General features: G+C 55.7%; 1 protein-coding gene across 7 annotated transcripts in view; it reads left to right on the top strand.

The window, feature by feature from the left end:
* MACROH2A1 (macroH2A.1 histone) overlaps positions 1-5,963 on the top strand; it is an 87,135-nt gene extending 81,172 nt beyond the window's left edge. For all 7 annotated transcript variants that reach the window (XM_025860961.2, XM_025860957.2, XM_025860962.2 and 4 more), the window contains exon 9: positions 5,201-5,963. In XM_025860961.2, the coding sequence (XP_025716746.1) occupies positions 5,201-5,366 (166 nt within the window). In that variant the 3' untranslated portion in view covers positions 5,367-5,963. The remainder of the gene's footprint in view (positions 1-5,200) is intronic.
* The last annotated feature ends 16,700 nt before the right edge of the window (positions 5,964-22,663 follow it).

Raw genomic sequence — 22,663 nt, 5'->3', positions numbered from 1 at the left:
GGAGCCTTGGGAACCCCACCACTTGAGCGCACTCTCCACGAGTGGACTTTAAGGAGCCTTGGGAACCCCACCTTGGAATTCCCTGACCTCAGCCTCCCTCCGCCCTGGGAGCAGGCCTTAGAAGAGAAATCGGACGGAACTAAACGGAAGGGGGAGAATCACTAGCCTAGACACCGTGGAGTGAGAGAAGCAACCGGCCACAGTGGGCTGTGCTCCCTGGCCCGTCCGCAGGCCGTCCAGAACTACAGCCACTGCTCTCCGCTGATGGCCCACTCTTAACCTCCAGAGAGAGTGGCCTTCAGGTGGGGCAGCTGGACACGGGCAGTTACGCAAAGCCACACAGAACACGGCAAAGTGGAAAGGCCCAGTAGCACAGTGTGAGGGAGACCTAATCCTAGCAGCAAAGTGACCCCCCGGGGGCACACCTTCCCAGCATCACCCAACCTTCCGTGCCCTCCAGCCCTACCCTCTCAAAGACCGCCAAGACAGTTAGACAGGTGGACCGGTCTAGCATGGAAACCCGAGTCCATCCAGAATCCACCTTTAATCCTACCCTGCCTTCCAAGGCAAGCTCCCAGACTGTCTCCTCCAGAAAGTCTGCCTGCCCTTTTCCATCTCCCAGGACATAGCCTCTCCCCACAGGATTCTCCACGGTCCCTCATCAGCCTGTTCAACACCGCCCCTTGGCTAGAGTCCTTCCTGTGTGCCTGCCAGCCCCACAGAGGAGCTCCCTGATGGCAGGGATGCTTGGCGATGCCCCATCCAAGGTGGGGGCTCAGCAGTGCTGGAGGAACCCTCTTCTCTGATGTGGCCCTGGTGAGCCCAGAACCGCTGCCATCCAGGTAGAATGGAAAGACAACCAATATGGAGCTCCCTGACCAGGCTGACCCAAAGGGCACCAGATCAAGAAAGCCCCCATGGTCCCCTGGCACCCATCTAGGGGAGCTGAGGCCCAAGGCCCTTGGGAAGGGCTGTCCCAGACAACTGGAATAACTTCAGGGGAAGCTCAGACATCTCCTTAGTCTGCTCGAAGTCGAAGACACTGGATGCAGAGAAACTTAAGGCACAGGCTGGACCCACAGCCCCTAACAGGCCCCGTAGCCCCCAAGGGGGGGTAGGAGGGACACCCACCTCTTGGGGGGCAGCAGCATCCTTGGCATCACCGCCCCGTGTACCCTTGAAATACCTCTAATGCTTGGAGAGGCTAACGCCCCTGCCCCAGGGCAGCTGGGATTCAAACCCCAATCTGACACTAGAGCAGAAGCCCCAACCCCCTCTTGCTCTGCTGTGTCTTGGGGGGCAGGGGGGTCTCCAGTCTTCAGAAGATGGACAGAGTGACAGTCACAGGGGCAACAGGCCAGAGCTGGGGGAGGAGGGCCATTCAGGGCGGCTGCAGCAAAGCAACCAGCAGGGGGCCCAAGCAGCCAGGAAGCCAGGAGAGGAGCAAGACCCCACAGGCCACTGGTGCTCCTGGAGCTGGCCCATGCCGCACCGGGCCCCCCGCGTCTCCCTGCCACACCGTGCGTGCCGGCAGGAGCGGCTGACAGCCCTCCAGAACGACTAGGCATCGCAGACCGGCCAGCAGCTTTCCGGGGGCCTGAGCCCGCACGGTCAGCCCAGGGAAGGTGCAGAGGCCAGCACGGTCATGGGACCTGGGAGGAAGGCAGTTTCCCACCACGTGAGCCTTTCTGAAGTCCCTGCCAGACTCCCTGCTGGATGGATACTGTGACTGATGGGGACGCTGGATCCTGCTCACCACTCCCAGCCCCCTGGCACAGTAGGTGCGTTGGACTCCCCACCCCGCTTCCCCGGATGGGCAGCAAACCACAGAGGTAGGGCCTGGACTCACACCCTGTGTGGCTCCACGGCCTGAGCCCCGAAAGGCCCTGCTGCTCCGCCCAGGCCACCGCGTGCGCCTCAACCACCCCTGATGTGAGGACACGGTTCCATTTTGCTACAGACACTTGGAACTGCGGCTTCGCGAATCCACTCCGAAGCCCTGACAACATAAGGAAAGCTCGTACCTTCCCCAGTCCTTCCCGGCGGCCTGTGCGGTCCGGAGCGGCCACAGTCCCGTGGCTGGCGTTCTGGAGGCCGTGGTTGCCTAGGACAGAGGGATGGGCTTGTTAACGGGAGGCGTTCCTGGAAACAAGTGAAACTCATTCATGCCCAGCAGTGAGCTTCAAAGAGGACACCAGCCCTTGCTCCATCAGTCGTGGGGCCCACACGGTTCGGATACTGCAGGCCTGACCCCTCAGACCCCTGCCCCTCTCCCCCACTTACAGGTTCTTAACCGTGGGGCCCACCCTGTGAGCTCAGATTAGAAAGTCCATGCTGGCTCCATGAGAACAGTGGTGTTCTCAGGAGGTGTTCCCTCGACCTGCTGAATCGGACTCGCCTGGTGGAGCCCAGCACCCTGCATGTGGACAGAGAAAACAGAGAACGGCTGACGTAGAGGGACGGGAGAGAACCTCCCCTCACAGACCATCACACGCCCCTTCTCAGGAGTCCGAAGCGGAGGGCATGGAAGGCTAGAGGGGGAGGTCTGTGTCACCAGGTGCTGGAGTCCGGCAGCGGTGACAGGCGTGCTCTTGGGTCAGCAAGGGCAGAGGGGCCAGAGTGTCTGCACGGCACCACCTGTCACCCAGCTCGGATGCAGCCACCGTACTGCGGGTGAGGGCACTCAACAAAGCCGGGCCCCTGGGCCAGCCGGCGGTGCAGGTGCAGGTGCAGGAGGAGGTGGGCGGCGACCATCCGGCTGCTCAACAGACTGCAGGGAAATTCTATAGGCCCACACCTGAGGCCAGCTCACCCTGCAGGTGGGACGCAGACATGGATGGAAGGGCGCCCGCGCTGTGGGCAGCTGGGCTTCCAGGGCTGAGATCGACCCCTCGTGGCCCCGCTCAGCCCCCACCAGCCAGGCCACGTCCACACACGAAGCTCTGCGTGGTCCAGAAGCCCTCAGTGTTCCCTTGGCTGGAGCCCCAGCTGCTTCCTGTCCTGCTGCAGCTTCCACGAGCTCCCTGGTCCTGCAGATCGGGCCACTGGCTGCCTCCTCCCCAGGCTTTCTCACCAGAGATGACATGAGGGGCTGTGATCTGGCAACCCTTTTGGGCAGCAGCTGAACTTACAGCAGGAAAATAAATCTTGGCTCTTTGTGAGACACTCAAAAGGGGCCCTTATTCCAGTGACCCCATGACCCTGTATCTGCATAAAATCTGGCCCTGGTCCCACTCTCAGGAGTGGGACTGGGTGAAGGGCAGCCCCTATGCCCTCATGCACCCACCGTGGGTGTGAGTTGGACTCCCCACAACACTCACGGCTACACATGGTCCTGGCAACATCCTCACTGCAGAGGCCTTCCCCCGCCCCCCCCAACACACACAAAATGGAAGATCAAGTTTATGTCCTCCAGCACTTGTCATCACGTGCCTTGTTCCGGACAGCCTATCCTGTGAAGACTGTCGGGTCCCTCTGTCAGGTGTAGCGAGAACAGCTGCTTCCCCAAACGAGCTTGCAGATCTGAGAGGGGATGGCGGGGGGGGGGGGGGGAATGCCTTGCCTTGTGGGTCCCACTTGTCTCCACGCACGGTCTCCACCACCCTCCATCCGCTCCCGCCTGCTGGTCACCCTTCCTCCTCTGGTGGTGGACCCAGCACCCACGGTGGGCTCCAGAGGAATCTAGCTGGCACGCCTGGGCAGCTCTTCCTTCAGCCTCAGTCGGGCTCCGCATGGGCAGGCTCGCGTGTGCGGGCGGCCCTGTGAGTGCCGCCTCTGTGACGGATCCTTCACACCCCACTGTGGCCCACAGGCCACTCTGCACAGGCTGGGCACATGCCCTGGGTGACATCCCTTGTCTGCTAAGAACGAGCTTCACTTGTGAAGCATCCAGAAGTTACTAGGGACCCATCTTCAAGCTGGGCAAAGCCCTGTTTGATGCACAGCGGGTCACCAGAGTGGTTTTCACCTGTGGCTCTGAGCTGCTGAGTCCCGACAACAATGGAGTAAGTGTGGCTCGCCAGGGGAGCCAGCGAAGATAGTTCAAAACTCCCAGGCACTCAGTGAGGAAGGCTCAGAGGGTTGAGAGAGACCCCGCACCTTACGCATTTGAAAACCTCTCACCTAGGGGCAGGTATCCCATCTGAAGGAGAGGTGCAGCCAGCACGGGCGGGTCGGCCCAGCACTTGGGCTGCCAGCAGGGCGCCCAGGCTCAGGGGAGTTCGAAGGCTGTAGACTTGCCAATGAAAAGAGAAATCCCCATGAAAATGGGCCCCAGACTCCCACCCGAGTATCAGTCGGTAAGGATCTGAATCCAGGGCCACTGGCTCCAAAGCCCACGTTATTTCTGCCAGACTAGGCAAGCTGCTCTGTTCCTGCCACTGTGCCGGGTCACCTGGGTCCTGCACCTGCAGGGTTGACCTGGAACAGCCTCAGGCACACTTGGAGTAAGTGGTGTCAGTCTCTCTAGACCTCATTTGAGATTCTTGAGAATTCTGCGCACCTACTCCTGCTGCAATTGCCACCTGACATTCATCTTAAGTGGAAATAGGTGTGAATTCCCAGCCATTTGGCCTGGAGACTCGGATGCTGTCCCTCGAGATGCAGAGCCCCCTTGGCCAGGAGTTGTTCCCTGCACTCGCAGCTCCCCTGGGCCCTGGCCTTTGGATGGTGCAAGCTGGTGTGTTCTGGGATGCACTCCGGGCCAGCAGCCCCGGCACCTGTGAAGTCTCAGGCCCGCGTGAGGGGTGTAACCTTTCTACCTGTGTGCGTGAAGAACAGCCCCCCCCCACCCCCCGCCCTGGAGAAGCTCCGGCCTCCAGCTGTGCCAGGGAGTGAGAGGCACAGCTGTGCGTCAAGCCCCCTGCCAGTCACGGGGGCACTGGGAGGGGAAACCTAGGAGCTCCCGCTACCCTTGGGAGACTTAATGCCTAAAATGCAGATCCTGCCTGTCTGCCGGTTGCTCTCAGAACACCTGGCACGTCCCGTTTCTCGGAGGGCACCTAGAACATTCTCCACGTCGTAGCTCTCTGCCCACTTGTTCCCTGGTGTGGCAGGTGCTGGCCTTTCTCATGCCTTTGTATGAGCAGCCATGGGAATCCGCACCCACGGCCTTGGGGGCCTCCGGGAGGGAGGGAGGGAGGGGGGCAGGGCGGTGGCCGCAGTGGTCTCTCCGGTTGCTGAGCACTCCTCTGTCCTGCAGGAATGGTTTTCCAAAACAGACGGCAGCTCAGCTGATCCTGAAGGCCATCTCCAGTTACTTCGTGTCAACAATGTCCTCTTCCATCAAAACGGTGTATTTTGTGCTTTTTGACAGCGAGAGTATAGGCATCTATGTACAGGAAATGGCCAAGCTGGACGCCAACTAGGCTGAGGAACTACAGAGCCAGCCTGCACCGTGCCCCCGCCTCCAATTTGAAAGAAAGAAAGAAAAATCCCCTTCACTCCTGTTGGGAGGCGGGACCCTTTCATTTCCAATTTTGCTCATCTAGGGAAAATAAGGTTTTGGTTTCCAGTTTAATTGTTTTTGACCTTCTAAAATGTTTTTACGTTAGCACTGATAGTTGGCATTACTATTGTTAAGCACTGTGTTCCAGACCGTGTCTGACTTTAGTGTAACCTAGGAGATTTTATAGTTTTATTTTAATGAAATCCTGCTTGACGCAGAACAGCGGGGAGAGCAGTGTCTTCTATGTGTGGCCGAATCCAGGAAGCCTGTTTTGTAACCGTGTGTCGTGGTGCTTTATTGTACACTCAGTGGCGTTCTTTTTACTATAATGTTCCTTTTTTTTTCCCCTCAAGAAGAAAAATCATGAATTTGCAGCAGACTTAATTTTTGTTTACTTTTTGTCTTAATGATGGATTTGAAAATGAAAGATTTAAAAGGCAGAACAGAATCTTTTGTCCTTAATTATATTTGCAATTTGGAATTTGTGTGAATTGATTTAGTAAAATGTTAAACTGCTGTTGTGACTGGTGTGTTTCAAGTTACTGTGTGCCCTTGAGCCCTAGGTGGGCTCCTCTCATCACAGGATGGGGGGGGCGGGCTAGGGTGGGGCAGCCATCCACCCCCCCACCCCCTGAAACACCACCGGACCACTGCTGCCCGGACACGGGCATCTTCAGTCCCTGATGGCTGGGAGGGGGAGCTCATGTGAAGTCTCTCCTTCCACCCTTGTGACACCGGGCAAGGGTGTTCTCCCCATTTCATGAATGAGGAAGCAGATCTACCGGAAGCCATGCGGGGGGCAAGCGGCAGACTAGTATTCGAGTGCAGGTCTTTAGACTCTGAGCCCAGCTCTCTCCTGCCATCTGCGACGCCCCCTACTCCCCCCGCCCGATGGATGTTCTCTCCGGCTCATGGATGGGCCCAGTGTCCCTAGGCCTCTTGCCGAATGGAGCTGCTGAAGCTTCAAGTCCTCTACCCGGGCTGCATTGGGCCTTCTGTGCCTATAGGACAGGGTTCCTGCTGCCAAGAACATTCCAAGGGCAAGGGGCCACCACCAAGGTGGCCAGCTTTCTCGAGGCTATGGGTGTTTAGTGACGCAGATGACAGCTGATCCTTGAACAACGTGGGGGTCAGGGGTGCCAACCCCTGCACAGTTGAAAACCCCCACATACTCATGACTTCCCCCAAACTTAACTACCAGTAACCTACTATTGAGTGGAAGCCTTGCTGATAACAGAGCCGATGAACATATTCTGTAAATTTCGTGTAGTATTTATACCGTATTGCTACAATAAAGAAAGTTCGAGAAAAAAAAAATGTAAGCAAAGCAGAGGGCAGAGAAACTACATTTATAGTACTGTGCTGTATTTATCAAAAAAAATCCTCGCCTAAGTGGACCCGTACAGTTCAAACCCATCTTGGTCAAGGGTCAGAAGTAGTTAGAAAGATCTCAGCTGGACCAGAGGGGCTAAACTTTTTGTTACCTAAAATCTGTTAGCAAAAACACAGACACTATTTGCTTCAAAAGGTACTTTTGCCTTTATCTAAATTTGCCCACAACACACAGAAGATCTCTTTAAAAAGATGATTAACATAACATAAAAAAGAATAAAATAAAAAAAAGACCTGCCTGCTTCTAAAATGGAATTTAACCAAGAGAAAGTATGCAGCACACTGCATATCATGGATGGAGGTAAAGGATCATTTTTCCTTTCAAAACGGTGCCTAATGAAACCAAAACAGACATCCTGAGCCATCAAACAACCACGCTTTTCAATGAAAAGGCAACTACTGCTAACTGAAACCTGAAAGATGATTTGTCCCAAGTTTCTCCTAAAAGTAAGGTATTATTAAAATCTTCACCTTTTTTACCCAAGATCTCTACCGAGTCTAGATTTCCTACTTCTTGATGAGAATTTGGCAATAATAAGTTTATAGTTTATCGTGGTGTTTTCAAGAAGATGGCATCGCTTCCTAAGGAATACCTTCACACTGCTCGTGTGGACAAACCTTACTGTGCAGCCAGTCACCCAAGAGCATTGATTCTGGAGGTAGAATCCGCGGTGTGCAGGGGGACGAGAAATAGGCAGGGCTAACGGGAGCTGGAAAGAGTGATCCTTTACTGTGTGCCAGGCACTGTCTTGAGCCCCATAAGGGCATCATTCCATTCTGTCCTAGGGTTAGTTCTCTGGGGCAGTTCCCGTTATCAGAACCATTTTACAGCTGAGAACACAGGCTGGGAGAGGTTAAGTAACGTGCCAGTGATCACGCTGCTCGTAAGGGACAACCAGATCCAAATGCGAAGATGCTGACCACTGCGATCCCGGGCTCACTCTAATCAGCGACTAAAGAGATTCCAGGTCACCGCGGTGGTATTTCTAACTGAAACACAGATGGGACCCAGGGTTAAAAAGGTGCTAGGTGAATTGCATTTCTTCTACTTTGAAGAAGGGACCGCAGAAGCAAATCCTGTGTTTAGCAGGGCTCCTCCACTAGATGGCGCCAAAAGGACTGAGAAGCAGTCCTAGAGGAAGGGGGCCGGTTTCTGCTCTCCCTTCCGCATGCCCAAAAGAGTAAGTTGCATTTGTCAGGATTTGCGTGAATTATTTACCATAATCACCTAAATGTTTCTAAACTTTCACTAATCCAAAGTGCATCTCGCCCCTGAGATGTGGGCTCATTGAAGAAATTCTTTTCAGTGAAATGGAGGAAGGAGAGCCAGCCAACTGCCTGGGATTCCCATGTCTAAACCACCCAGTTAGCTTTCAAAACCAGGATCAAAAATTGTTCTCTGATGTCAGCCTCATGTTTACAGGGAAAAAAGAAAACAGCTCATTACTTTAAAGGAAAGTTGGTGTAACTGCGAGGGAAACTTGACAGGCACACACGCTTCTATTCAAAAGACTGGTTGGCAGTTAGTGGAATTTACCAAAAATGAAATTATTCTGCTACCTGGGGGCCATGCAGCCCTGCGAGCTGGTGGTGGCACTAGGCAGACAACACCCCCCCCTCCCAACTTGTTTCTGAGGAGCAGTCCTTGCCCTTGGCAGCGGGGCTCCGCCCTGCATAATCCAGACAATACCCTCTGCCTCCCCCAGCTGAGATCTCACAGAGCTCCAGGGCTCCAACTGGCACGAAGGTGACAGTGATAACTACTGTGCGTGTACCCAACACACCCTGGTCCTCTACATCCGTTTCAGCTACTTCCCACGGCAACCCCGCAATGGTGGTAACACTATCCCTATTTTACAGATGAGAAAAGTACAACACACCCCTGTAGGTGAGGCGTATTCCCCAAAGTCACACAGGCCTCAGCGCTGGAGCTAGGATTTGAACCCAGCTGCCTGACTCTACAAAGCTCTCCCCACTCTATGTTATCTGAACCCCCAAAGGTGGCCCCTCCTTTGGTATGCACCCCCACGTTTCGCTCCAGTTAGGCAGAGGCCTTCTTGCCTATTCACTGACAGGTCCCGTGTGGCCAGCCCTGGCAGCATAAACAGAACATGTTCGAGGACAGATGAGCAGAAATATGTATTTAAAGCAATCTAGGGGCCAGCGAGATTTGCTGGGTATTTATTACAAATGAGCCCTCAAACTGAGGCCTCTTGCAAGGGCGGATTAGACAGTGCCTCTGTCCAGCAGAGTGGGAGACCCAGAGCCATGCTTGCTGGACAGGCAGGGACTCAGGAGAGAGCTCGCTGGCTCCATACGCAGGGAGGGTTCTGGGCCGCAGATGACCTAGACCTAGACCAGGACTCCCCAGGACAGGCTGCAATCTCCTAGGCCAAGAGAACAAGGGGATGGGGGTAAGTGGCCAGACGACACACAGGCGTGGCAGCCCCAGCCGGGGTGGGGGTGGGGGAGCCACAGGGTCTGCGGGGGCTTGAGAAGCCCAGACCTGCACCCCACATGCTGCCAGGTACCCCACATCAGCCCGGCCCTGCCCCTGGTATGTGGAGCTGTCTGTCCGTGCCTGTGTTCATCTGGCAGAATTCCTCCTTCCCGTTCAGGGTCAGGCGGATAGATTCGGTCACAGCTACGGTCTGCCCTGACGGAGAAAAGGCGAGAAGCGAAGACCAGAAAACAAGAGGGGAGCAGTCATTTCGGTCTGTCGTCCAGTCTCGCCAATCCCGGTCCCGTCCCGAGGCTGGAGGGCAGAAGACCCGACTGGGCCAGTCAGGGCTGGGGGCAGGCAGTGCTCAGGCAGTTTCCTTACCTGTCACTCAGGCTGTGTCGTCAGTGCCCCTGGGCAGGCCGGGGGATGGCCTGGCTGCTTCCTTCACTGGCAACCACGGTGTTTAGTTTTCCTGGCCCGGTGCCACCGGCCAGCATTATCCTGGGAGCTGGCCTTGGTGTGGCCCCGGAGGGATCCCCGTGAAAGCACTGGGGTGGGAGGAGGGTCCTGGGCCCATCCCTGGCTGAGCAGAAAGGGAAACGCTCAATGGCCAGGGGTGAGGCCCCCTTTTCTCTGGCGTTTCTTCTATTTAGAACCTCACCCGTTGTGTTTGCTTCTGCGGGCCCCCTGATATCAAAATAATATCCCATGACCCTCCTGACAAGGAGGTAATAAAACTGCTCATTAATCCCGGCCCCCATCACTGCCCCGCCATGCTCCTTAGCAAAGGTGTGTAAATAGATTGGCCTTTCCCTGACCCCTAAAAATCAACTCAGCCGGGCCGCTTTGTCAAACTCCAGAGAGAGAGAGTGCTTCACGACTGCTCTCTCCGTGGAAGGCACTGTCCTCCCCACACCCTTCTCCCACCGAAGGGACTCTCACCCCTCCACGCCCCTGACACCCACGTTCTCTCTCTCACACAGTCCCTCACACACATCTAGAAGATTCCAGAGCCGTGCGTCAGCAGAGTGCAGATGTGAAGGACGTGCGGAGAAACGTCCACCTTGAGCGGGAGCATCTGGACTTCTGTCTCCCACAAAGCTGCCGAAATTTCTCCTCAGAGAGGCCAGTTTTGCTGTGTTAAATGCAGACCTTTGCTAACAGCCCCCTTGAGTATGCTTCCAGGGGGCACCGAGACTGCCCTCCAAGGTCTGCTGGGGCCCTGCACCCAAAGTCGAGGGGGAGCCATGATGGGCCCTGGCGCACATGCCACAGGTAATGTCATCACGGGGGAGGAGGCCTCCGATCGCCCTGAAAACTGTCCCAGCGTCACAAGGTGAAGGTCGCCACCGTGGCTGTGGGCTTCTGACCACACTTTACTGAGGGCAGAAAGCTCAGAGTCCCAGAACGACACCCTCCAAATCTTGTGTCCAAAGCCCTGGAACCAGACCCACAACCACAGCGTAGGGTAACCCAGCCCTAGAACGCACAAAAGCGCGTCATCCGTGCCTTGCTGGCCGGAGACCCTTCTGGCCCTGAGCCCTGGGGCAGGCGACGTTGGTCTCGATGACTTGGACGCCAATGCCACTTCCATCCCCCACGTACAACTCTTGCAGTGATGAGCCCAGCCTCCCGCACCAGGACCCCGGCTGACCACCACGGCTGCCCAGTCAGGCCCCGGGCTCCACCGTCTCAACATGCCCGCCTGTGCACTCTAAGCCCGGGCTGGCTGGGAAAGCTGATATTTCTGTACCTTGACACGGCACGGCTTCCGAAGCTTAAGAGAATAAATTAGAGTAGACCTCAAGCAGGCTCAGCTGCAGTGGATGGGCAAATTGATTTGCTTCCCATCTGGGAGATTAAATTCCACTGCCCAAAACGGCAGTGGGGTAATGAGCTGTCAGTCACACGGCGCGGTGCCGGGGCCGGCGCATAATTGAGCCCCAGCAGCTCCTCGTTAGGTCCCACAGAGGTCCTGCCTCTGGTGTCCACCTCGAGGCAGCCTCCAAAGCCCCGGAGAAAGCTCACCTGGCCCTGTGGCACATCCCGGGTAGGGTCAATGCCACCGTGGGCAAGGGGGGAGGCCAACGGTGAGGAACTTTCCCTTAGTGTAGGATACACTCGCCCACAGCCACTGACAGCCTGTCCAGGATGTAATTACAGGCAAGTCCAAACAACTGCGGTGATGCTCAAACTTCCCTCGAGGGGGCGTGACACCCGAGAGACCTCTCTTGGCAGGTGGACCTCTCCTGAGCCCTCCTTGGCCTCAAGTGGCCTCATCACCCCAGCACCCAAAACCATCACCCACTCAGCCCTGTACAGCCTGCAAGACACGGACATGCACACGGCTGCCTCAGTCCTCACCACGCCCTGGGTGATGGTGCAGCGTCTCCATCTGCAGAACGGGTAAGGAAAGAGGGACCCATGCAAGTTCAGAAGCTGCCTTCTGAAGTTGCTGTGGGCCTAGGCTCCGAGGGAGCCTGCTCGGCCTCACCGGCCTCACCTTTCCACCTCTGCCTCTCCTTCCGCCAGTATGGATTCTGTTTCCGGCCACTCTTATCTTGCTTTCAGGACTCTGTGTACGCCAGTTCCTCAGCCTGGAACACGCCTCTGCCACCTTGTATTTGTAATCCTGCTCAACCCTTCAGGTCTCTGCTCTTAGACCTCCCTGCCACATCCTCCAAGGAGCTCTCCCTGATCCCATCGCTCTCTGGGCTAGATGCCCTCACTCGGGGCACTCCGCACACCCCCAGCCACAGCCCTGTGCCTCCTGGGCAGCTGTCGTGTGCTGACAAGGCTGTCTCCCCATCACACAGGGAGTATCACTCATTTGCACAGATTCCCTGAGCCCTCTGGGCCCAGCACCCAACAAGGCCCTGGGCATGCAGCAGTGAGCAAGTGAAGGAAACCCTGCCCTCCGCAAGGCCAGGGACCAGGACCTTTGTACAGCACCCTCGGTGACTCGCCCCAAAGGCCTAGGGCAGGAAGGGGTGTGCTCTCAGTGGTTACGTGAATCACGCTTGAGCTGAGTCCACCAGGACCACAAGGGCTAGTCACCAGGCAGAGCCGAACTCAGAGAAGGCCGTGAGAAGACCGGGGAGAACACCATCACTGCTGACACTCCAGCCCTATACGAGTCAGCCAGGAGTCCCACCCCGCCGGATCTCTGGCTTTGTGTGGGCACATGGTGGCTTCAGAGTGGAGTCTGATGTTGGCACCAGGCCCCAGCTCAGCACACTCTTGCCACACTGCTAACCACAGCCCGGATCTCATGGCATCTGGTGTTTCTGCTTTCTTTGGCTCTTGATTTGAAAAGGGAGTGGTCATGGGAACTTTCTGGCTAGATGCTAAATCCACGATACCAATAAACAGGGAAAACGGTAGAAAATGCTTTCAGGAGAGACCTCTGAGTTCCTGCAGCCAAGAGCTCCTTGCCTGCGTGCCAGGCCCTGCAGGCGAGGGCGCTGGCCCCAGGGCAGGTGTCCTTGGCAGGGGCCCCCGGCGGCATTTCCTGATGGCCCAGCACACAAGCCCGACTCAGGAACCCCTCTCTCACAGCCCCGGCCCCAGGACAGGAGGGCCAAGTCCTGCTGCCCGCCCGGCCCAAGGCCTGGGTTCTGGCACTGTTGGGCTCTTGTCCCAGCACAAAGAGCACCAGGGACATGGGGGCCCCTGACAGGATGGGTCTGACCCTCTGTTGCCTGGACACCACAGCACAGGAGTAGAGTCACAAAGACACAGGGCCTTCAAGAACCCGTCTGCCACTTCCACGCTCGGGGCGGAAAGCCACAGTCACGGCACAGCCAGACGGGACCGTGCATGGTGGCAGTGGCGTGAGCACCGGGTTCACTGAGGAGTCGGCGCACGCTCGCCGCTCAAATCCTCCTCACCACCCCGCAAAATGAGCATTCTGATCCCCACTTTCTAGGCGAGGGAGCGAGGCTCAGAGAGGTCAAGTTACTTGGCCAAGCCACACAGCAGAAGCTGACAGGACCGGGATTCAGAACCAGGAATGGGAAACTGCGAAGTCAACTGTTGTTCGTTCTCTCACGCTGTCTCCCAGTGGCCTCCAAGGGGATACTGCCCCATTTTACAGATGAGGAAAAGCGAGGAGGTCAGCGGCTTATGCAATGCCATCGTCAGCAAGTGGCAGGCCTCAGGCTTCCGGCTGGGCCTCTCGAGTAGAGACCGGGGACTCTGGCAAAGCCTCCGCTGACACACGAACCAGCCCCGAGCTCTGCTCCTCCACAGGCTGGGGACCTGGCCGGGGCCTTCCAGTAATTAGTGGGCTCTTGTTAAGACCCAGTCGCGCCGAGCTTGGGCCAGGACTTGTTTTTGTTCCCGAGCGGAGGCCCTCGCAGGAAGGCCAGGCGCACGTGCGCAGCCCCATAAATCCAGCCGGCGTCGCTCATTACAACGTTCTGCTTCACGACTCTGCCGGCCCCAGGCCGCGCGCGCTCCGCCGGCCCCGGGCCTCCTTTGCAGCCAAGCCCGGCTGCCCCGCGCCGCCCGCAGCCTCAGACATGAGCTCATCCAGCGCGCCGCGTGTGAGGAAGTGGCCAGGCGGCGCTCTCGGCAGCAAGGGGACAATGTGCCTATTAAGGCTGTCAGCTGTCGGCCCCCCCCGCCCCCACCCACCAACACACCCCACCCCGCTGAGGCAGGACCACCCCACTCTGGGCCCAGCCCGAGCTCCGGTTGGGGCGGACGTGCCCTGCGCCGTGGCCTGTCCACTCCGACAGCAGCCACAGGAAGTCGGAGCACGGTGGCGGCGAGGACTCGGGTGATGGGACCAGCAGCCCCTGAGCACCGTCCTGCCCCCGGAGGACTGACCAAGTCCCTGTGGGATCAGGGCAGGTTCCCTGGCCCCTGTGAGCCTTCATTCTTCCAATCTCTATAAAATGGGAAACGACTCCCCGTTCCGGCTGGGAGAACAGTACTCCACGGCCCATGACCTTGAGCCGTCCTCTGGCATTCCGTCAGTATGAAACCTGGCTGGTCCTCTGTTTCTGTGGTCTGAGGAACACAGAGGGGACGAAGGGGCTAGACAAGTCAGCCCACCTCTTGAGGGTGGGGTCTCCTTGCCTGTAAAATAGAGTTGGCAGCATGGTGTCAGGGACAAATACATAAAGAAATGTGAACTATTCTTTCTGTTGCTCTGATTCCCATAAAGGTTAGAAGCCATGGACCTCCATGGCTAACATCCAAACTCTGGCCATGGTCAGTGTTTTTGAGAGTTAGCCCATCTCTATGTGGGCCAAGTTCAAGAGACCCTGGCCAGGTGGTTACCAATACCATGTACAGTTCTAACCCAACCTTTACTGTATGTAGCTGAAGGTGCTGGAATTATTGACAAACCCTTCTCCATCTGCTACTGACACAGCTCAGAGAAGAGCTAGGCAGTATCCAGTTCACAGGAAGTCTTCTAGAACTGTGCTGTCCAATTTGATAGATATGAACCACATAAGGCTATTAAAATGAAGTAAAATTTTAAAATTCAGTTCCTCATTTTCACTCGTCACATTTTAAAGCACTCAGCAGGCTCATGTGGCTGGTGGCTACTGTATTGGGCAGCATTGTTCTAGAACCTCAGTTTGTGGAGCTCTCCAGAAAGACACTTCAAGCTTTTCATACCATTTAATTTAGTGTACGGAGTAAAAACCATGGCCAGGGCATGTCTACCAGCAAACGGCTCTAGGCTACCAAAAGTGATTAAGACGGTGATTGCTAATCGTGGTGGTAGAAACAATAACATCCATGTATTGAACAGTCCTGTGTTTTAGACACTGGACAGGGTGCCTCACATTCACTGCATTAAAGTCCCCCCAAATACTCTACAGTTAGCGACATATCCCCACCTTACTCATGACAAAATGGACTCGGGGCGACTAAGGAATTGACGCAAGGTAGAGAGGCAAGACCAGCTCGGACTTCAAAGCCAGCCTGCCCCTCAGGTGCAGAACCCATGCTAACCTCCTATGCTTTGATGAGATTTGCACCCAGACTGTCCTTTCCAGAAGGTATCTGTCTGCCTTCTGCCTTTCACTTAGCTTTGAACACGTGCTGCTCTCAGGAAAGCTCAGACGTGTTCAAGCTGGGGCCGAAGCTCACTCTCGTCCTTGGTTGCCACGTGGAATTCCTTGCACTGGACAGGCCGTGAAGGCTGCTGCTGACCACTGTGGCCGCCCTCACTCCACCCTCCACCCCCAGTGCCCAGAGGGACCTGCTCACTAGGCCCAGGCACCATGTGGGGAGACAAGGGCTGGAGGCCCCAGCTGTGCTGCCAAACCCCTTCAGAGAGCACAGCCCTAGGCAGGGGCCAGGTCAGCAAGGCCCAGAGAGACGGCAGGGGTCAGGGCGACGCCCCACGGTGTGTGCCTGTGAGCAGGACCAGCTCATACCTTCTTGCCCAAAGCCGCAGCTAAGGAATACACCGAGACACAGTAAGCAGGACAGGGTGACCGGCCAGGCCCTTGGGGTGAGCACCAGCACATTCATTCACTAACCCATCCATCAGCCATTCATGAAGCAAAGGAGCACCAGGCGCTAAACCCTGAGCCCGGGTCACCTTCTACAGATCAGGCCCCCGTGGGCCACAAAGCACCTCTCCCACTATTCCCAAACACTCCTCTCCCACTGCAGCCTCGAAACAACCCCGAGAGGCAGGCAGGTGGGGCAAGGACAGGCCCCCAACCTGACAGATGGAGAAACTAAGGGCTGAGGAGCAAAAGCAATTTCCCAAAGCCTGCACACTGCCTCCCAAGACTTAACCCCAGGGTTCGTCAGCTGATTACCAAGTCACTCTTTAAAGGGAGCATTTTATATGGACAGGGGGTACTGTGGGCTCTGTGGCTCCAGAGACCACCCAAGGACACCAGAGGTACAACTCCATCCTGGGCCTCCACCCTTTTCCCCACCCCAGCAGGCCGTCCCCGGATCCAAGTCACCAGGAACGATTATCACAAACTCACTTAGCCAGACACTGGGGACCTGGGACATTTCCTTTCCTGGGCTTGCTTAGAGACTCCAGGATCTCAGACACCCCCACAGGCCCTGGGCAAGGCCACCTCTCTGGCTCTCACATCCCAGAGGGCCACGGAGGCCAGCCAGCCTTCCGCAGGGACTCACCAGAAGCAGAACACCTGGGCAGCTCCCCCATCCGGAGCCCTGTGCCCACTGGCACGAGTCCGCTGTGGCTGGACCAGCCAAGCCGGGGCTTCCAGACTTCAAGCTGAAGCAACATCCGAAATGGGCTCACACCTCTGTGCTGAAGGCAGGGGGATGGACTCTACCCTCCCCAAGGCCCAATCCTACATTTGTCTCGCTCAAGCCCTAGGACTCCAGTTTAAGAGCCTTTTTATAGACTCCTATAAAGGAGAAAGTGAACTTTTAACATGTTTGCACTCCACTAAGTCAATACGCATAAAAGGGACAAGAGCGGAGCTTCCTCTGCCCAGATGCAGGCCAGCAGGGCGGGCGGGCCACGGCAGGGCCCTCCCAGGTCCCGCGGGCTCTGCCAGCCACGTCTCCTCCCGGTGGGCCTGCAGTGTGGTGGCCCCCAATTAGCAGGCCCCCGTCCACCAGGGCCGTGCATGGCCACTAATGAAGCCGGAAAGCCCCGCCTGGCCGGGCTAATGGGTGGCTCCTGCCCTCACTCGGCCGAGACGGCCCCCCAGATGTGCAGTTTTCATGGGAAGATTTAGAGGAGCGGAGACACGGAAGCTATAAAGTTTTACTAGGCATTCTCAACCATCCTCCTTTGGACCCGACACTCACACTGACCTTCTTTTTAAAGAGAGCTTCCTTTCTGCTTTGAACTTACTCCTTAAATCTCAGCAACCCTGTCCCGTCTTCCAGGATCCGGGATCTGGGCTCAACCTCCAGAGAGGCCTGCCTGCCCGGGAGGAAGAGAAAGAGACTGCTTGGGGACCCCCCACGAGGGCCTTCTCCTGCCTGGCCTTACCCTGGAACAATCCCCAAGGAGGCCGTCTGCCTGCCTGCCATCACACTCAGGTCATGGGAGTCTAGGGTTCATGCCTGCGATCATGCTCCTTGGAGTTACCAGCTGTGGTCTTGGGGGCATCACTTGGCTTCTCTGAGCCTACAATTTATCTATAAAATAGGAACAATACTACCCTTCCACACACCCCACCCCCGCCACCACGAGGTTACTGAAAATACTAAATGACATAGTCCATGTGCTTGGCATACCGCAAGTACTCAATAAATGGCAGCTCAGCGCCCTAATAGCTCTGTGAGCAAGATCCCCTTCTCCCCTTTCTGAGAACAAGGGAACTGAGAAGATTCAGTGACTGACCCAAGGTCACATGGGAGACAGACACAGAACTGGGTTCAATCCCAGCTCTTTTAGACTCCAGGCCACAACCATCAACGCTGGAATGTAAAGCACCCCAGGCCGGGGAGGCAAGGAGGCCCCTAAATCAGCGAGAAAAACTTAGGGTCAAGAAACCTACCTAGAATTTTGTACTCAGCAAATCTACAAAGCAATTATTTTAACTTCAGCATCATGGTTGAGTGTTGTTTCTTCGTTTCAGTTAGTGATGGCAGGGAGGGGGTGGACTGCAATGTTTCCAGGGCTGCAGGGAATTGGTTCAGTGCATGGGGCCAATTTATTATCTGCTGCCCCTCAGTGCAGGGGCAGTTATTAATTGTGGCTCCTTCTCAAGAGCTCCTTCTCAGCCCCTGCTGCATCCCGGCCCACGGAGGCCAGGCAGACAGGAGCCCTCTGGCTGTGCACCCAGGGAGGGGTGGGGTGGGGAGGGATTGTAGGCAGGAGCCAAGGCGGCCTGGCATCCCCTTCAAAGAGGTGGCATCTCTCTGCCACATCCTGGTCCGGAATTATCGGGATGATTGGTATCTCTGTGCGAATTCTGAGGACTCTCTGCTAACCAACCCTTAGGGAATTCTTGCTTTCTAAGAGAATTTTTTTCAATCATTCACAAGATAGTTTCTCTTTGTTTCTGAACGGATCGAGAACTCCTCAGTGTGAAGTCATGCAGAGCATGGGCCTGGAGCAATGTTCAAGCGTGGAATCAATGAATGCTACAAGTCAGAAGTGGATGGACCCGTAGCAATGTCCAGGTAGCAGATAGGGAAACTGAGGTCTGGGTGCAGAGGGTCTGCCCCAGAGCCAGTGACCAGTCCCGTGTCAGTGCTGAGAATTAAGCAGCACTGTCTCGGTCCCTCCACCTTCTTGTCTTTGCCTCAGCCTCCTTTCTAACAGCCTTGAAATGCCTCAATCCCGTCGTAATTGTCTGTGCTCAGTCCCTCTCTGGATAGAGAGCTGATTTGTTTTCCTAGGTTGTTAAAATGTCCAGGGATGTGTGGATCCATCAGGTCCTGGGAGGAGGCCCTCTGTGGGCAAAGAAGATGTTCATGGAAGATTCCTGAGGCCTTAAATAAAGCAAAACCCCAAAGCTGTCCACTTCTACCCTCACCCCCTCTCCATCCCCACAACCTGACAGTTCCGCTCAACAAAGCCCGTTGCCAGTTGTAGGCTCACTTCCGTAAGGGGTGGTGGTTTAGCGCTTGCTCCCTGAGGATGCCAAAGCCATTTCTGAAAAAAGCTCACAGATCCCATGGCCATTGTGGCTTTCGATACAGTCATGAACGTGGAGTGAGATCCCCCTGAGGTTCTCTGACGGCACGCGGCGCCCGTCTCTTGGCTGGCGCTCACCTTTCTGGGAGCTTCCGCTCTCCGGAGCACAGACACAGAGCCAGAAATTACTGACGAAAGCAACCAAAGGGAGAGAAAGAGTTGTCACAAAGCTCACAGTCGTGACTCTGTAGGAAAGAAGGGGCCCCATTCCCTGTCGGTCATGATTATCCTCCTTTCTTTTTGGGAGGATAACCCCAAAATCTCCTTACGTGCTACTAGACATAACCCTGAAGGAAATGCAAACTCGTGAAGGCGAACATCTCAAGTGCCAGCCAGTAGCAAGGGAAGAGGCAGGAAACCCAGAGAGAAACTCGGCTGAAGAGCGGTGGACTGCAAACCCAAATCACGTTGAGGCATGGGTGCCTAATGGCAGCCTCCCTGACCTCCCAGGAGGGACTCACCAGGCAAGACGGGGCACACCGGCCCATCTGAGTGGGGAGCACGGGTTTCACTTGCCAGGTTTCCAGAGAGAGCTCTGAGGGAGGGGTCATTCCTCTTCAACCACCAGGTCACCCCCCCTGGGCCGACAGGTGGCCTCCTCCCAGAGCTGGAGGGCCACAACCACACCAACACTGGCCACTCAGTTTCTACACCAAAACTCTAAATGCCTGGGCTCTTCCATCTAGGCTTTCCTCTTGCCACTCGGACCAGAGCCGCCACCACCCAGTGCCAAGGACTCCGGGGTCCCTTCAACATGCACGGCAATGACAACCACAGGGGGCATTTCCTGGCTGCTCACCATGTGTCAGGGCCTGCGTGGAAGGCCCTTGGCAGCAACACAGAAGCGGGCACTGTTGTTACTCACATTCTCACAGGTGGGGAAACCAAGGCTTTGAGAAGTTAAGGAACGTGCCCGAGGTCACAAGCTAGTGACAGAACCAGGACCTGAATCCAGGTCTGTCTGACTCCAGTGTCCACTTCCTTAACCGTTCTGCTCCCCACCTTGCCCTGGCGATCCCTTCCCATTCCAGAACGCTGCCCAGAGGTCCCAGCTTGCAGGCAGCTGGGCCAGAAAGCCTTTTTGAACTGATGCTCAGCTCCAGGCTCTGCGTGGGGCAGCTGAGCTGTCCTGGAACACTTCCCTGCATGACAGGCTCTTGTCCCCGCTGACTGGGACAGTGGCGGGGCACAGCACCGGGCCCCCATGTGCCCTGAGGAGCCGCTTCTTTCTGCCCTGCCCCCAGCATCTGGTAGAGCCTTAGCTCTCAGTGGCTGCACGGAGGCTGGGGGCCGTGCCAGGGAGAAGACGGGAACCGGGACTTTCTCACTGGATAAGCAAACACCACTGGGTTGGGAGAGAAGATTTAAGTTTGGACTTGTATGCTGAAGCTGTTGCCATCCTTGGGAATGACTCTTCATTAAAAACACAACTAACCAGGGGTCCTGGTTCCAGCGAGTCCTGGCAGGTAATGTTTGGGAGCGACCCAGCAACATGGCAGCTAGATCTGTGAAGAGTCTGGAGCATGGCCTCACAGCCAAGTCCGCATCCACACATACGCACCTGTCTCTCAACCCAAAGCGTCCATGCTTGGGTCACCAGGGGCTCCAGATACAGGCTTCAAAGACTGAGGCTTGACAGCCCCTCTGGCCCCAACCACACCACAGCCCCCTGCCCTCGCATATAGTACAGTATCCCCACACCCCATTTAAGACATTTACTTGTCTATTCCTTTGGAACTTCTACAACCATCACGAAAAGGGAAGGGGAAATCCACTCTAAGCCCCCACTCACTGATGCCCACCACCAGGTTCGACACACACGCTCCGAGACACAAGGTATACAGAGTGGTTCCTGAGGGGTCACACAGCGCCCCATGCACCTGCCCCAGACAGTCGGGCCCACCTGTACCTCGTCTTCTGAAGAAGCACAGGACAGAGAGAAGGGGGTAGACCTGGCTTCTCAGCCCAGTCTACAGTGCTTGAGGTGAGACCCTGAGTATCTCGCTTGACATTTCTGAGCCTTTCAAAATATTCACGTGACGATCAAATAAGATGCCATGAGGAGACGGACATGGCACTGACACGGGATCTGGCACATAGTTGGTGCTCAATAAATGCATGGTGATCATTTCCTCTTTACCTCCTTGTGTCTGTGTGCCCTGTCCTCTCTCTGACAAGAACCTCATACAGAGAAATTGGGTCTTGTCTTTCCCCTGGATGGCCCCTGGGCTGAGTCCAGGGCTGAGCCCTCCAAGGCCTCAAAAAAACAGGGTGTGCTGTGTGCTCAGGGAGGACTGTGATAAATATACTAGAGAGGGAGGCCTCCAGCTCCTGGCAACGCAGTAGGCCAGCCTCCCACCATAAACATCCAGATATGCTGGGTAAGACACAATAAACAGAAATTTAAATGCAAAGACTAATCAAAGGTGAAAAGAAGGAAGGGAGGGAGGGCAGGCAGGCGGGCGGGCGGGCGGGAGGGGAAACAGGTGTGGGAAATCTACAGGGCTAAAAGTTCACACTGAAGATGCCCACACCATGTGAGTCCTGAAAGCACAGATGCCCTGGGGGCATCAGCTAATCCCAGAAGCAGAAAAAAACCTTTGGCCCACAAAACAGGGGAGGTCTAAACTAGAACCTCTGCCTGGACCTAGAACTTTTGGACGTTATACCTCCTCCAGTCCACTCACTGGAAAAGGAGCCCACCAGGATACATGGCCGTGTCCAGCCTTGGTTCTGAGGGAGAAATACCCAGGGAGTGTCCCGTGGGAGCACGTGACTCAAGCCTGCCTTTACTCGGGTGAACTTACAACAGCTCCTTGGTCCGGGGAACTCCAAGCAGACAGGTAGATTTCAAGTGATTTCAGGCGGATGGCATCCCTGGACACCACGAATGAGCATTCACACAATCTCGCGGAAAGCATGCCTGCTCAGCCCAGGCCCTCAGGAATTTTGCAGATGACAATCGGCTAAATATGAGCTCGCCATGAAAAATGACCAAATATCCAAGGAAAAAAGCCACTGTGAGTGAGAGTCAGCAGGAAGGGCAGCAAAATTGACCCCCAAGGGCCAGTCTACACATATGAAATATGAAATAAGGCCTATAAGCTTAAACCCAATGGAAAAAGAGAATTTCAAAACTGACCAGGCATACTTGAAAAACGATCAACTAGAATTTCTAGAAACGGAAAATGAAATCAGAAATGAAAAACCTAATAAATAAATACAGCTGGCACCAGAATTAATGAACTGGAAAAGATGTAAAGAAAGAACTCACAAAGCGGCCCAGAGATAGGATGGGACGGGGAGCAGAGACACATGAGAGAAATGCTTAAAGAATGATTAGCGGGGCTCCCACTCTGGGATACACCATGAGAGAAGCATGCCCTAGACAGCAGCTGCCCTTCAACCTGGGGACCCCTGATACAACCACCCGAACCTGGCCCACAGCCTGGAGCAGAACAGAAGACCTGCAGACCCCCGAGGAAAAAATATATATATTTTTGGAGCTATAGCTGCAGGTATTTTTGCTGCGGATCCGGCCGGTGCACCGAGAGAGTGGAACGAGGACCTCATCCAGGGACACTGCCTAACCCCATGAGATCCCTTCAGCTCACAGGCCTCTGGACCAAGAGAAATGATGTCGGTTACAAGATCCTGAGCTTGTTGTGATGGCTGGATGAAACCTGGGCACTGTCTTGGGGAATGAGGAAGTGCCTTTTGTTGGAGTCTTCAAGTGAGTATCTGTGCCTAGGAGGACAGTCTG

Source organism: Callorhinus ursinus, unplaced genomic scaffold (assembly GCF_003265705.2).
Source record: "Callorhinus ursinus isolate GAN/ISIS: 27379988/994484 unplaced genomic scaffold, GSC_fseal_2.0 scaffold30, whole genome shotgun sequence".
In the NCBI taxonomy this organism is placed as follows: domain Eukaryota; kingdom Metazoa; phylum Chordata; class Mammalia; order Carnivora; family Otariidae; genus Callorhinus; species Callorhinus ursinus.
The sequence above is the reverse complement of the archived record's forward strand: the minus strand, read 5'-3'. Positions and strand labels throughout refer to the sequence as shown.